Source organism: Micromys minutus (genome assembly GCF_963924665.1).
Source record: "Micromys minutus genome assembly, chromosome: 30".
NCBI lineage: Eukaryota > Metazoa > Chordata > Mammalia > Rodentia > Muridae > Micromys > Micromys minutus.
In genome coordinates, this window is record NC_137965.1 from 1647505 (window position 1) to 1663155 (window position 15651).

General features: G+C 47.7%; 1 protein-coding gene across 1 annotated transcript in view; it reads right to left on the reverse strand.

The window, feature by feature from the left end:
* Positions 1–696: 696 nt before the first annotated feature.
* The window catches only part of MAP7 (microtubule associated protein 7), a 115457-nt gene continuing 100502 nt past the window's right edge, over positions 697–15651 (reverse strand). The window contains exons 10-19 of the mRNA XM_080941696.1: positions 13381–13493; positions 12861–13132; positions 10774–11002; positions 7554–7728; positions 7011–7112; positions 6616–6666; positions 6297–6354; positions 4753–4852; positions 2780–3000; positions 697–1028 (exon numbers count right to left, since the gene is read on the reverse strand). Of these exons, the coding sequence (XP_080797822.1) occupies positions 1018–1028; positions 2780–3000; positions 4753–4852; positions 6297–6354; positions 6616–6666; positions 7011–7112; positions 7554–7728; positions 10774–11002; positions 12861–13132; positions 13381–13493 (1332 nt within the window). The 3' untranslated portion in view covers positions 697–1017. The remainder of the gene's footprint in view (positions 1029–2779; positions 3001–4752; positions 4853–6296; positions 6355–6615; positions 6667–7010; positions 7113–7553; positions 7729–10773; positions 11003–12860; positions 13133–13380; positions 13494–15651) is intronic.

Below are 15651 nucleotides of genomic sequence, written 5' to 3' on the forward strand. Positions count from 1 at the left end.
ATCACTGGGGGCGGCAGCAGCGTACAGACTTCAGAGAGAGCCCCACAGCGGCAGGTGGAGTGCATCTACCAGAGCGTGTCTGCATCCTGTCAAGTTCTAGTTTATCTATCTGAAGAAAAGCTTTTTTAAATACACCACTTAGGTCGACCGCTGAGCCAGGCGGGGTTGGCACACGCCTTTGATCTCAGCACTCGGGAGGCAGAGGCAGGTGGATCTCTGTGAGTTCGAGGTCAGTTTGGTCTACAGATGAGTTCTAGGACAGCCAGGGCTGCAAAGAGAAACGCCATTCTTCAAGAAGTAAGGGGAAAAAAAAAAGACAGAAAACAAAAAGAGGACAGCAAATTATTTTCTTGTCCTAAAAGAAATGTCTTCACATTTTCGAACTTGTCAGTGTAGTTCTGCAGAAGGGTCTCATGAAGACTGGCAGCTGGTCCGCAGCATGTCGTGGTGAGCTGTTTACCAGAACCAGGTGGCCACCTTCTGCTCCACAAGCTACTTTTGCAGTACTATTTAAACAGTTTTGTTTAAGTGCCCTCCACTCACTCGGTCTGGAGGGCAAGGAGGTACTCACTGTCAAGTATTATGTTGTAAAAGGTGTTTTATTTTTGCCAATCTTATATATTGACGTTTAAAAATGAAAACAAAACAAAACAAAACAAAACAAAAAAAAAAAAAACCCAACCAGATCTCTGTGATATCCAATCCTTGCCAGCCCGTTTCTTTTTATAATTTTAAAATTTCTTTCTTTTTTTTTTTAAAAAGAACACAGAAAAATATTGATTCACTGAGAAGGAACATTCTGAAAAGTGCCATCTCAGGGTGTCAGATGAAGAAGCATTTCTTTCTATTGGTGAAAACGATTAAAAAAACTACTGAGTCTGTTGTCTTTAGCTGGCTTTAATGCGTCTTTTAAAAATGTTCAAGAACTCTTTAGAAAACTGGAGGGAGGTGCTCCTTTGGAGCCTGAAATTCCATTCTTTGTAGAAAATGTTTGCTTTGGTTCTTCAGAAGAAATGCTCATATAACTTCTACATGAGGAGACAGAAAAGAAAACAGATTAGTATGGCCCACCTAAAATGGAATACCACGGCAACATCTTATATTTCTAAAGAGAAGAAACCCCACCCTGCCTGTGTGTATGTTTCATATACGAGTGAGCACTTGGAAAAGTACAGCTCGGCGGCACAGTGCTCGCCTAGGATGCATCAGGCTCTGGGTTAGATCCTCAGCACCACACAAACATAAAACCAGGAGACTGTTGGGGCTCATAAGCATATTTAAGGAGAAATGTACACCTTTCCATTTAGCTTAGGGAGTTATCACTTAGAAACGCCATGATTAGATAACCCAAATCCATAACCTCTAAGAAAACTACATTCATTGGTCCTCAGTATTCATGTATCCTCAGTGTTCAACGCTCAAGGCTCCAAACTCCAAGGGAGGACGAAGAAAAGGATGACTTAAAACACGGTTAGTGAGGTAGGACTCGGGCGGAGGTTTCTTCCTCCCTGCAAATATGGAACATGATAAACCAGGCAGCAGCAGACGCTGCTTTCCCACCAGCAGAGCATGAAGCAGGCTGCTTTGAAGGCGTAGCAATCACCACGAGGCCAGGCCACAGGGGCTGTCTGCTCAGTGTTACAGCCTAGAAGGTGGACTTCACTAAGGCCAATAATACCCTAGAGGAGAAGAGACTGGCTCCCAGGGACGTCTTCTCTAAAAGTTGTTATGGCTTCACCGACAAAACTGTTTCAGTATCGGGAATGTGGCCAGTATGAGGAAATGCTGATGAATGTGATCTGTGGGAAGGCAGGCTTGCTGAGAGCGCGTGAGCGAGCCGGGCCTCTTACCTAGCCCTGACATAGCCGAGATTGTCACAGAGCTGAGTTAGTATGACTGAGTTAGTAAAATTTGATATGGCTCTTTATTTTGCTTCCTAGTAGAGCTACGGTTCTTTGTGCATGAAGACTTCAGGTCAGCTTGTCTTGAGGACTATGTAAGAGGCACAGGCAGGCTCAGCCATCCTGAACAAGAACCGCAGGCTCAGTGAAATCCTGGAGCTCGGTTCTTACTATTGCTGTTCTGTGTTCTTTTGTATTTTAAAAAAGCACTAGTGACACGTGGACCAAGGCTGCCAAACCTAAAATGGGAGAAAGATGGCCAGAGAACCCAAGGCCCAGGGAAGAGGGACAAAGCCCGGTTTTATTTCCAGTGAAGCTGGCCCGGAGGAGTCTATTCCACCATGGGGCCTCTGGTGCTCAGCATGAGTGCGGCTGGACAGGGCTGGCAGGTGTTTGAGACTGAGTGAGAGGACAAGGGAAGGGCTGAGTGCTGCTGGACAGGGCTGGTGGGTGTTTGAGACTGAGTGAGAGGACAAGGGAAGGGCTGAGTGCTGCTGGACAGGGCTGGCGGGTGTTTGAGACTGAGTGAGAGGACAAGGGAAGGGCTGAGTGCTGCTGGACAGGGCTGGCGGGTGTTTGAGACTGAGTGAGAGGACAAGGGAAGGGCTGAGTGCTGCTGGACAGGGCTGGTGGGTGTTTGAGACTGAGTGAGAGGACAAGGGAAGGGCTGAGTGCTGCTGGACATGGCTGGTGGGTGTTTGAGACTGAGTGAGAGGACAAGGGAAGGGCCTACAAGTTGCCCAGAGCATCTTAAAATTCACCTTCCATGATCATGCAAAATATTTCTACGGTGGCTTACTTGTTCCCTCAAAGAACAAAGCATCTTCTCCTGGGCATCAGTTCTGATGATCAAAGAAAGCCGTTGACGACTAGCTCACCTGCGGTCTGTTGTGTCTGCACGCCATCTACCGGAGGTAGGGGCCCAAGTGTCCCTTCGTCATTAAAGGCCAAAATTGGTTTCAAAGGAATTTCTGGGCTCTCATTGGTGACATCTAATCTAGATGCCTTTGATCCAACAGGTAAGTTTATAATTTCTTCAAAATTTTCATTTTGTATGGACATTCCATTTTCATTTGGCTGTTTTTCCAAATCTGGAGAACTGGGGATGTAAAAGATCAAAAATGGGATGAATTAAAATTAAGCTACCTTTAGAACAATTATTTTAAAATAACTTTATGGCTTTGAAGTAAAACAGGAACTCGGGGCTGTAACGATGGTTCAGGAGGTGCCTGCCAGATTATGCCAGTCCTGATAACCTGATTGGTTCCCAGAATTCATACAAAAGTGAAAGGGGAGAGCATTACAAGACTGTCCCCTAGCCTGCACATGTGTGCCCTGGCATGCGTGGCCTCCAATAATAATGATGATAAAGATTATTAGCAAATATGGATGGGGAGCTGCAGCGAATTTGCATCTTAGATTCTAAAAACTTATAATACTTATCAAGGTTTCTCCACACAGCCTGGCTGTTCTGGAACTGACTGGTTGTGCAGAGCAGAATGGCCTTCAGCTCATGCACCTGCCTCTGCCTGGGATGAACTCATGCAGCCACGCCTGATTTTCAATTCTTGAAGAGAAATTAAATTGCATTGGTTTATTTGTGTGTGTGTGTGCATTGACATGGTGTGCAAGAGGAGGTCAGAGGGCAACCTGAGGAGACAGTTTTCTCCTTTCACCATGAGGGGCCTGGAGATGGAACTCAAGTCATCGGGATTGGTGACACTTCTCCCTGCTGAGCCATTCTGCTGGCCCCACCTTTCCAGTCCTGTGTGAATCTGGGCATTGTGGCAGACACCTCTAGTTCTAACACTCAGGAGACAGAGGCAGGAGGATCTCTGCAAATAAGGCTAGCCTGGTCTACACAGGGAGTCACAGGTCAACCAGTGTGAGAACTTGATGCCCATAAAATTCTCTATGGTTTTAGTGGGGAATAGGTCATGTGTAAAGAATATGGGTGAGGAGAGGGCTTAGGGCTTGAACAAGAATCCTGGCAAGGATGCAACGGGCAGGGAGGAATCTTATACATTGTCGGTGAGGATATAACTGAGTTCTCATTGTCTCTGTATGAAGATGGTCTCAATCTGCAGGTCAGGCTAGACTCAATGAAACATAGCCAAGGATAACCTTTAGTTTTGGACATTCTTGTCTTAATATTCCAAGTTCTGGGATTACAAGTGTGTGCCACCGAGTTCCACTTTGTTTTTGTTTTATGTGTTTTTCCTTGTTGTTGAGTTGATGGGGGGAGGGGTCTCAATCTTTAGCTCAGGTTGGCCTCAAATCCAACTTCTGTAATCTCCTATGTGCTGGAATTAGTCACAAACCAACCATCTTATCTGTTTTGGTTTTTAAACAGTCTTGCCATGTATGCTGACCAGTCTCAAGTCTCCAACAATCTCCTGCCTCAGTTTCCTTAAGTCCTGGGGTTACTGTACCCAGCTTTTTCGATGGCCTTTGAAGCACTCAGTACGAGGATGAGCCGACGCCCTTCCTCTCCATCTCGGTTCTAAGCAGACCCTTCTGCTTTGAGCTCTCTGTAGCCCAAGCTTGCGTTTTATATTCTACTTCGGATTCCAAGCCTGCACCAACGAGGCTGTAATTTTCCTTAATATGCACTCAAACCTCACCATGAAGAGTAAGGAAAAAGTGACTTCCCTTTTCTTATTTAGAGTTACAAGTTCTACAAAAAATTAAGAAGACACATTAAAAATAAACCTTCCTGTTAAAACTCTGGCATTCTACCTGGGGTGAACACAGCAGTACTCAGTGACACACACACACACACACACACACACACACACACACACACACACACACACCCCTCAATGAGAAAGGCCTCAGTTGCAGAACTCACCTCTCTGTGGTCACGTTTGATTGCTGTAAAGCGACTCCATGTGGGCTGTCTGCAGCCTCTCCATTTCCTGGAGAGTTCATATGTGGCAGTACAGAGATCTCTGCACACAGCAAGGAGAGCAAACAGTTACTAACAATGAGCCTACCCGCTAGGAACCAGAACTTGGATGTATGACTGTACAGCTTTCTGCCTGTGGGATGTTGGGCAAGTCAAATCCTAATCCTTCCTGGATAACAGTACCTGCCTGACAGGCTACTGAATGTGTTACCACAGCAACATTTTCACTGCTCAGCCAGTTGAAGGGCAGAAATAACTGTTACTGTTGTTCTTGTTTGTTGGACAGATACACTGAAATGAAACCAGCTGAAGATGTGGCTAGCTGACTTGACTGGCTGACACAGAACATGTTACTGAAGGATTCAGAGCAAATCACTGTAGAAGGAGGAAGCCATGTTTATAAACTTAGCCCAGTTCAGTCACACTAAGAAGGATGTGATTTCACAAATGGAGGCCCCCAGTGTGTGCCCCTAGCTTTGCCACCTAAGTTGCTACTCAACATTGGGAGTCCAGCTTAAGGCAACCTTAAGCTGACTCAAACCTAGGGTGGACTATATTGGAAAGTTTTATAGTCCTTGATAGCCAGTATCAGCAGTAACATTCTTGGAAATACGTTATTCAATGGCGCTGGGGGACCTGCTGTACTTGAATTGGTTCAATTCTTAGCAAAGCAAACCAAAACAGAACTGTGACAGGGTTGATGCAGGAGTGTTCTCCAGACAAACACAACTGGAGCACCAGCAACTAAGCAGGAGACTGCCCCTGTTGGAGCCTTACACAGAAACAAAACTATTTCTAGGCGGGACTACAGAAAAGGTTGGTTCCACTTTTATTTAAGCTACTTTTGCTTTCAAGTCTCCAGGAAACAGTAATTTGCCCAGATACCACAGTTAGGAGTTAAAGAGCAAGTTACGATGAAGTCGTGTTTTACAGTGCACTTCTCTTTTGAAGTTGGATTAAGAGAGAGAATCCTTACATCTTTTACTCTAAGACTTGTCATAAATACGAGTGATGAATGTGTAAACTTAAGCTGGGGTAGTAATGCAGGCCTGTAACACTAGCACTTGGGAGGCAGAGGGAGGAGGAGAAGGAGTTCAAGGTTTTCCTCAGGCATGTCCAGAGTTCAAATCTAGGCTGCACTGTAGAATGAGACTCTAGCTCAAGCCAATTCCCCGACAAAATCCTATCAAGATCTGTACATTTGAAGTCATCCATGAGACCAGTGGTTCTCAGCCCTTCTAACGCCGCAACCCTTTCATACAGTAAAACATGCTACTTCATAACTGTAAGTTTGCTGCTGTTACGTACGAATCATAACGTAGATATCTGCTATTTGACCCCTAGAAGGTTGAGAGCCATTTCGTTAGGGGCTGGAGAGATGATGGCTCAGCAGTTAAAATCAGGTGTGCCTGGCAGTATGCCACCAGCTGTGACTGCAGGAGATTCCACACCCTCTCCTGGCCCCGTGCACGGATAGAAAAAAATACCTGTTTCTCCAGAGAGAATTCCTTTGGCTACATCACCATTTCTTTGCTCAGTGGTTTTCTAGAAAAAGAAACCAACACAGAATTTTACATTGAACTTCCTAATGGCAGCTGTAAGGACCTGGGTTTGATTTCTAAGGCGCGGGAGGGGGTGGGGGTGTTAACTGAAGGCCTGGAGCTAGCAGGGCACAGGCCTGCAGTCCCCAGCGTGGGAAGCAAGGAGGAGTTGCAGGATGTTCAAGGTCATATTCTGTGGTCAGCCTGAGGGACACCAGACTGCCTCCCAGAACAAAAGAGTAGCTACAAAAGGCCAAGCCAGCACCTTATCCGCTGTCTCAGTCCTCCTGGTTCTTCTCATAATCTCTTCAAGCCGCTGCAAGAAAGAACACGGAAGAGCGGATGAGACACAGGAAGCACATTCCGGTGATACAAAGTAGCTGATTACTAAAATGTACAAAAGATACAATTCAGTTCTTCATCCCAATTGTAGTTACTAATAGAGGTAGAAACCATTTTAGCTCCTGTGGTAGAATAACTTGCTTTGGGGAAGACGGAAATTCTGGAGGTTTTCTTGGAATTAACACTGAGAGCCGTCTGTTGGCCAAGGGCAGAACATTTTGTTCCTAACCAAAGCACCAATCTCTTGGCTTCAGGCAACTTGAGACCCAGGAAGGAAGCAGAACCCTGCCGGTTCCAGGCACCAGGACCCAGCCCTACCTTCTTCCTCTCCAGGCGCTCCTGCTCTTCTTTCTGGAAATGTTTCTCTCGTTCCTGCCGAGCCCTCTCTGCCTCTTCCCGGGCTCGGGCTTCTTCTTCTTTCTGAAAATATACTGTTGCTACTGCTTATCCCTAGTACGGCAATCCGGCTCCCCACACTGGGCGGGAGGTGGGGGGATGGGGGGGTGGGGGGGTGGGGGGGTGGGGTGGGGTGGGGTGGGGGGGTGGGGGGGTGGGGGGGTGGGGTGGGGGGGTGGGGGGGTGGGGGGGTGGGTGGGGGAAGGCATGCAGAGACTATGAATAGGGTACACAGCACCCTATTCATCTTGGAGCACTCCTCCCCCCCCCCCCCCCAGCCCCTTTGTAAACCCTTTCTGGCCCTCACCTGCTTAGCAGCCCTGTTGGTCTGGGAGCAAACCCCTGTGGAGCAGCTACCAGCTTAGGCTTTGCAGCGCCCCCCTGACGTGCAGACACCCCGTCTGCTTTGCACCTCGCTCCTCTTGTAAGCCCCCCCCCCCCCAACGTCTGGGGCAGGGCCCACACCTGCTTCTGCGCACGCTCCACCTCCTCCCTCTCCCACCGCTCCCGCTCCTCCTCAGCCAGACGCAGCGCTAGCTCCTCTTTCTCGCGCGCCTGCTCTGCTTCCAGCCTGCGGGCTGCTTCTTCCCTGCGACCTCGCTCTTCAGCCACCCGTCGAGCCAGTTCTTCTATCTTTTGTCTGGGAAAATAGGAGAAAGAAGGCACTTCTTTGAAGAGACGCCAGGGGTGGCAAGGTCAGCAGTTGGAAAGCCTGGAGGAAAGCTCCCCACTCTGGGTACTTTTCTACTGTGGACATGGAACAAGCCTTGCTCATCCTCAGCATATAGCCAATGACATTTGGTGGGTGGCTTGCTTTTTCAGAGGGTCTACAATTCATCTTTGAAGGGGAAGACTTGAATATCTGAACATAGATGATTTTTAGTAATTACTATTAATTTTAAGGAATTACACCTTAATAAGAGACCTAACAAACAATAACATGTGAATGGGAATTTTGCCTGTTTATCCCCATATTCAGGCTCTATATGTCTGCTCGATGCCTGCACAGTCCAGCTCAGATCCTCTGGAAGAACAGTCAATGCTCTTAACTGATAAGCCCAGACCCTGGGAAACCCTTTAGAATGAGATTAACAATGTTTCACATCAGGTCAGGAGGAAGGATGGCCCTCACCAAGCCTTAGGTCCTCCCCAGATGTGTCAAGAACAACTGTTACCATTCGCCCTATTAGCCAGGTGGTGTCTAGCTTTAACTACCAATTTGACAGTCTGCAAACCAGAGTCTCTGGGTTGAGGAACCGTCCAGATCAGACTGTAGTGTGGGCATGTGTGTGGGGCACTGCCTTGGCTGCTAACTGTGTAGCAGAGCCTAGTCCACGGCTGGCAATGCGAAAGCCTGTGAGTGAGTCAGAGGGCAGCATTCCTCAGTGGTTTCTGCTTCAAGCAGCTTCTTGAGTTGCTACCCTGGCTTTCCTCACAAATGGGTTCCTGTGTAAGCCAAATGAGCCGCTTCAGGTCAGAGTGTTATATCACAGCAACAGAATGAAACCTGGACAGCGTCCATGCACGGCTGTGGTGTTCTGAGCAGGAATGGCCCCCACAGGCTCATACATTTGAATGCGTAGTCACTGGGGAGTGGCATTACTTGGGAGAGATTATGAGGAGTGACCTCCGTGGAGGAGGTGTGTCACTGGGGGCTTTGGTGTTTCAGAAGCCCAAGCCAGGCGCAGTGGCTCTCTCTTTTTGCTGCCTGTGGGTTTTGAACTCTAAACTACTTCTCCGGCACCACATCTGCCTGTGTGTCGCCATGTTGAGACTCAATCTCTCAACTGTAAGCCAGCCCCAATCAAATGTTCTCCTTCATCAGAGTTGCTGTGGTCATGGTGTCTCTATTTTTTTTTTTTAATTTTATTTATATGAGTACACAGTAGGTGTCTTTGGACAAGACCAAAATAGGGCATCATATCTCATTATAGATGGTTGTGAGCCACCATGTGGTTGTTGGGAATTGAACTCAGGACCTCTGGAAAAGCAGTCAGTGCTCTTAACCACTGAGCCACCTCTCCAGCAGTCATGGTGTCTCTTAACAGTAGCAGAACAATAACCAAGACAGAAGCTGTATTAGGGTATGCAGAGATATTCTTTCTAAGGTGAAGAAATAAGTTATTGCACGTGGCCCCTCCCATCACCAAGAAAGTAGTACAATGTTTAGTGAGCCTATTTGGCTTCTGGAGACAGCACATTCCTCACGTGGGTGTATTACTCTGACCCATATACCAAGTGACTCAGAAAGCTGCTAGCTCTGTGTGGGGCCTGGAACGGGGGAGGCTCTACAACAGGTCCAGGCTGCTGTGCAGGCTGCTCTACCTCTTGGCCATATAATCTAGCAGACATGATGGCACTTGAGGTGTTGGTGGCTGTTTGGAGGCCCTAGTAGGTGGATCACAGAAGAGACCTTTGGTATTTTGGAGGAAGGTGCTATCACCATCAACAGACAACTATTCCCCTTTTGAAAGACAGTTCTTGGCTTGCTATTGGGCCATAGTGGAAACTGAACGTTTGACAATAGGCCACCATGAGACCTGAGCTGCTCATCATGAGCTGCGTGTTATCTCAGCCACCAAGTCATAAAGTAGGTTGTGCACAGTAGCGGCCTATTATCAAATTCGAATGGTACATGCCTAAGCAGATTCTGAAGGCACAAGCAAGTTACATGAAGAAGAAGTTGCTCCAATGCCAATAGTTTCTACTCCTGTTACGATGCCGCCTGCTGCCAAGCATGTGCCTATAGCTTCATGGGGTGTTCCTCATGATCGGCTGACTGAGGAAGGATAGACTAGGACCTGGTTTATTGACAGCTCTGCACATTTTGCAGGCACCACCCAGAAGTAGACAGCTGCAGCATTACGGAGGACAAGTCTGAAAGGCACTGGTGGCGGAACTTCAGGTAGTACACATTTTGTTTAGAAGGAGAAATGGCCAGATACTCAACTACTCACTGACTCATCAGCTGTAGCCAATGGACTGGCAGGAAGGCAAGGGACTTGGGAAAAGCACAATTGGAAAATTGGTTAGAAAGACTGGGCAAGAAGTATGTAGAGGGATGTCTTCAAATGGGCAAAAGACATGAAGATATTGTGTCCCATATGAAGGTAACTTCAGCTGAGGAGGAGCTCAGTAACCAAGTAGATAAGACCTATTCTGTGGACAGACAGCCTCTTTCCCCAGCCATCCCTGTCATTGTTCAATGGGCGCATGAACAAAGTGGCCATGGTAGTGGAAATGGGGGTTCCCATGGGCTCAACAGCATGGGTGTCCACTCACAGTGTGTGCTAGGTCTGCAAACAGCAGACACCAGGCACTTAACCCCAGACATGGCGCTATTCCCTGGGGCGACTAGCCAGTGACATTATATTGGACCACTTCCTTCATGGAAAGGACAATGCTTTGTCCTTCCTAGAGTAAAATCTTATTCTGGGTATGAATCTGCCTTTCCTGCATAGCAGTTCTGGGGTAAATGTCTGTCTTACCTGAAAGAACACATGTATTGGTTTTGCGGCTTTTACTCTGAAGTGTTAGCTGCAAAAGCAGACCTGACAGCTGTACCTTCACTGTGCGTGTGGATCTGGGTGTGTGGCTACACATACATCCTCTAAGCAATCAGAGAACAGAAAAGGCTACTTAAAATGTATGCAACTACTTGAATTAGATATTACACCCCCCTTACCTCTCCAGCTCTTCCTTTTCCTTCCTCTCCCTTTCTTCCCTCTCCCTTTGCTCTCTGGCTAGACGCCTCTTCTCAGCCAGTAGCCTTGTAGCCTCTTCTGGGTCAGTGGTGCCTGCCGAAGTCTTAGGAGCTACAGCTACAGTCACAGTGGATGATGGGGCTGGGGCTGGGGCTGGGTCCGTAGCTGGAGCAGGGGCCAGGGCTGGAGTGGGAGCCGGGGCTGGAACAGCTGTACAAACAGGTACAAGGAGAAAACCAAGTGGAATGAAAACCCAAGGAACAAGACCCGGCATTCCCCACGCCCCGGGCTTGGGACTCATGGTTCTCAAAGAGAAGGGAACATGCACCACTGTGTGTTCTCACGGTTTCACCATATTGTCTGTCTGTAGCTGAGCAACTTAAAACAAAGCTGCATGTGTGAGACATCCAACAAAGCTCACACTCCGTATACATAAATAAAAGTCTCATTTATACAGCAGTTAAATCAGCAACAACTACCGTGTACCAAGGGCCTGTGTCAGGGTCTGTGGGATGCTCTTCTCTGAGCAGAATGAAGGTGAGGTTCTCCATTTGCCTTTTATTACAAGTATCTCTGTTTTGGTGACTTCATTACCACAGTGAAAGCCTTTTAATGGGCATCTTTAGCACTGAGGCCACACCCAGAACTCAGGCTGGGCAGGAGGCACCCAATGAAGAGGCTTTTATTTATTTTGACTAAGGTTTAAAATACCCCCAGCCCTCATTTTTGGACACAGGATTTTTGTGTAGTTAGGGCTTGTTCGGAGCCAGTTCATGCCTGGCTTGGGATCACAAGAGTGCACCGTTCTACTTTGCTAAGTGACCTCTTTTCTCGAAGATGTGGTGGCACACACCTTTGATCCCAGCACTTGGGAGACAGCCTGGGATACAGATGAGACTGCGTCTCAGAAGAATCTACTCAGAGCCATCTTGAGACCTTAGACACGAGGAAGCACTGGCCTTGTTGGGGACAGCCACACTAGTTGCCACACGTCTGGTCCCAAGAGTACTCTGGGAAAATGTTCTTCAGCTGTGCTTAGGTTTAGGAAGATGACCGAGAATGGTACGTGAGAGGTCTTGCCATGACTGTATATGGCAGGTGATACCCGACTCCACTTCGAAACCCTCCCTTTCAAGAATACAGTCGGGTTCAGTCCACAGCTTTCTCCCCCTCTCTCCTTTCCCTTTGGGACTGAACCTACAACCTCATGCATGCTGAGCAAGCACTCTACCACAGCCATGTGAGCAAGCAACACACCCAGCCCTTTGTACACTTCTATTTAGTCTCACTAGGCTGCTCATCTCAGACAGGCCTTGAGATCCATGAACTTCGGCCTCCATTGTCGCTAGGATCACCAGTAAGAAATACAGGCCCAGCCTTTCATTGCATTTTGCTGTTTTGGTTCCTTATCTTGGTTGGCATGAAGCCAACACTGGCTTTCATTCCAACACTGTAATTTGTTCTTGGTTCCCACCCTCAAACCTCAAATTGTATTTTCTACGAAAATAATTTTCAGCAAGAAAATATTGAATTCCTAGTTCCAGGGGACTCCAAACAATACTGACTTATTTTACAGAACATGACCAACTGCTAGGCCTTCGGATCTCTGTTGAGCACTACGCTAAACCAGGGGTCCTCAAATCCATGTGGACATGGTTTTGCCTTTGAGTATATATTCTAATCCAGTAGATCTGAGGTGAGGCCAGGGATTTGCAGTTTGAACAATTCTGGAGGTATCAGTTAATATTTTTAGAAATCCTTTGAAAAAATCTTTTCAAAGACACTGATTAGGCTGGGGAAGTAGCTTGGAGCGCTCGCCTGGCATGCGTAATCAAGTCTAGCACCAAGGGCCACATGGTGCCATCAAACCAGGCCTGAGACATACGCCTGTCATCCTTGGCCACACAGTGCATTCATAACAGAGTGGTCTGGGAAAGAGAAGGGGAGGAGAGAAAAAGAGCGAGAACATGAGTGTCTAATCCCCAGCAGTGGACAAGGAGTTAAACAGAACCATGCATGAACAGGGCAAGCACAGAGAGACAGAGAGCACCAGCCGGTCCATTCTTACCAGGCTCAGGTGGCTTCATGGGTGTCCCCTCTTCAACCGTGACCTCCTCTACCTTCACCAGTGGCACCCTGCCCTTTACTGTGGGCTCGTTGGTTACTTTCTTCTCGGGGTCTTTTTTCTCAGGCTCCACTTTCGCTTCTCTCTTGACAGGGCGCATGTTGCCAGGAGATGAGGAGTGGGCCTGAGAGGACGCAGCTTTGACTGAGCCAGGGGGCAAGGAGGATGAGGGTCGGGGTGCACCAGGCAGGTGAGGCATGGACTTGGATGGGAGCCTGGGCCACAGAAGAAAGACAATCGTGTCAGAACCGGAACTTACCGGAACCCAGAATACCCACACGTGTAAAGCCAAGCAGACATTCAGGGAAGAGCATTTCTCTGTTTGTGGTAAATGCAGAAAAGGAGCCTTTTTCTCCTTTTGCTAAAAGTTAGCTTGCTGTCCCCCAAGTCAAAGGCAAAGGGTGAGGACGGAAGCTAATTCTCCGATGTGGACACTGCCATCCACCTCTTCCACCACACTCACCAAAGGCGGGCCGGAGCTGGTGATCTTGCTTTGAGATTAGATGGAGACAGAGTCCTGCGGCCAGGGGACACGTGGAAGGGGATGTGTTCTCTTTCTCGCTCTCTCTTATGGCTCTGGATTCAGAGAAACTCACTAATTAGCATTTTTATCTTAATGATATCCAACGACAAACTACAGAGCATCTAGTGGTTTTAAGAATGTACGACAATTTCTAAACGATGTCACAGTGATCCACTGCAGGCCGAGGCCCCTGTCAGCTAGCAACTGAACAGGAGATAATCGGGTCACCACAGATGACACGAATAAAGCAGATGTGATGGATGCTTTCATCTGTTTTATCAAAAAGGGTTTGAAGGAAGTAAAGGGAAGGGGAAGTGATGTAATTATAATCTCAAAACAATAAATAAATGACAAAAAAGGTGTACATTTTAAAAAAGCGTCTATGCTTTCTGTCTCACATTACTGGGAATTACTTTACCTTGTCTCACACATCTGTTCCTTTTGTTTTAAATTTTGTAATTTTTCTTTTTGCATAACTGAGGATTAAACCCCAGGCATCATACAAGGCAAGTGCACTACCACTGAGCCACACTACCAGCCCCATTTAAAAAAACCTTGAGGCGCATTTTCTATCTTTCTATTCTTTAGCAGTTTTCTTCTGCTTTGGAAAATGTCATCGCTCAGTCACCTGTTTAAATGTCTGTTATTTCAGACACATGGTCCCCTTTTATGTGGCTTTTGTAGACAAGTCCTTACACAAGGGTCCCTCTTCTCCCCAAGGAAAGTGGGGCTAGGGTAAGGAAGGGTAGGTTATTCTTTCCTAGAAAGGGTTCCAACAGTGGCAGAGACACCAGCCCCCCCCCCCCCCCCCCCCCCCCCCCCCCCCGGCTCCCTAGCGTGCTCAGCCGGAGATCTGGCTGAAGGTATGAAGAGGTCAATAGGGAAGGGTGGGGAGGGAGGGGAAAGGAGCAAGAGGAAACCTGGGTGTCTGAAGAATCTCAAGTGGGGGGAGGGGTCTCAGGAGGGGGAGAAGGAGTGAGGAGGGAACAGAGGCCAGAAAAAGAGAAATTAGAAAGATCTGAGTCTCTGACCTGTTATGGGTGGCAGGGAGGCTGGCCAGGCACCTCTGCTTAATTCAGTACAAGGGAACAAGGGACAGGCAGACAGCACTTAGCAGGGCTGCCAGTGAACAACCATGGTGCTCCCTCCTTCTCTCAAGTTGCTTCTCCCAGCTTCTGGAGCAGTACTGGCTGACTGGGTTCAAGTGGAGGAAACACCTAATGTCTCCACGGTCTTTGCAGAGTTCCTACCACAGAAGTGCTGGGGGCAAAGGGGATCTTTCCATGGTGTGGGGCCAGGTCTGTACCCATCCAGCTGCATGGCCACCCTCTGCCCCACCTGGCTCTTCAAACGCAAGTAGGACCTTGAAGAACAGGGGCCGCCTCTGTGTGATATAAGCTGCAGCCACCAGATAGATGGGTTCCCTCCTGAGAGGTATACAGAGAAGTTCCTATGCCTCGGGAGAACTAGGGTGGAGAGCCTGCCTTTCTTCCTAAGAGAGATACTAAAGTACCAAAGTAAATCCTTTTTTATTGCTTTAAAAATGTTTTAAAACATACATTTATTTATTTCATTATTTGTTTATTCCTTTGTGAGTGTATGGCTGTGTTGAGTCAAAGGACAACTTGTGAAAGTCAGATTTGTTTTTCTCCCTCTAGCACGTAGGCTCTGGGGATGGGAGTGGGATCATCATGCTTGCCAGCAAATATGTATGTATGTGTGTATGTATGTGTGTGTGTGTATGTGAGTGTGTGTGTGTGATTGTGTGTGTGTGTATATATGTGTGAGTGTGTGTGTGTGTGTGTGTGTGTGTGTGTGTGTAGACAGGGTCTCTAGCTAGAGGGTGGCCTTGAACTCAGAGATCCACCTACCTCTGTCTCACAAGTGTTGGGATTAAAGGTGTGTGCCACCACTTGTAGCTTGTAAAAATATTTGTCGTGGCTTAGATAAGATCAAGGACAGCAGAGTAGGAAAGTCGGGAAGAGAAGCACAATGTGAGGCACCTGGGCCTAACTGGGTTTCCTTCTTCATCAAGGTGACAGTGAACTGGTGATGGCTGTGAGAGCCCACATCAGGCCTCCGTCCGTCTCGTACATCCAGCCACCTGTCCGGGCACCGCACATACAGCGCTCTTGTGGTTCCCACCCTGGTGTGAGTTAATAGGTAGCAGCTGCTACAGTCGCCTTTCCTCTAAACCTTTTCGTCGGCACT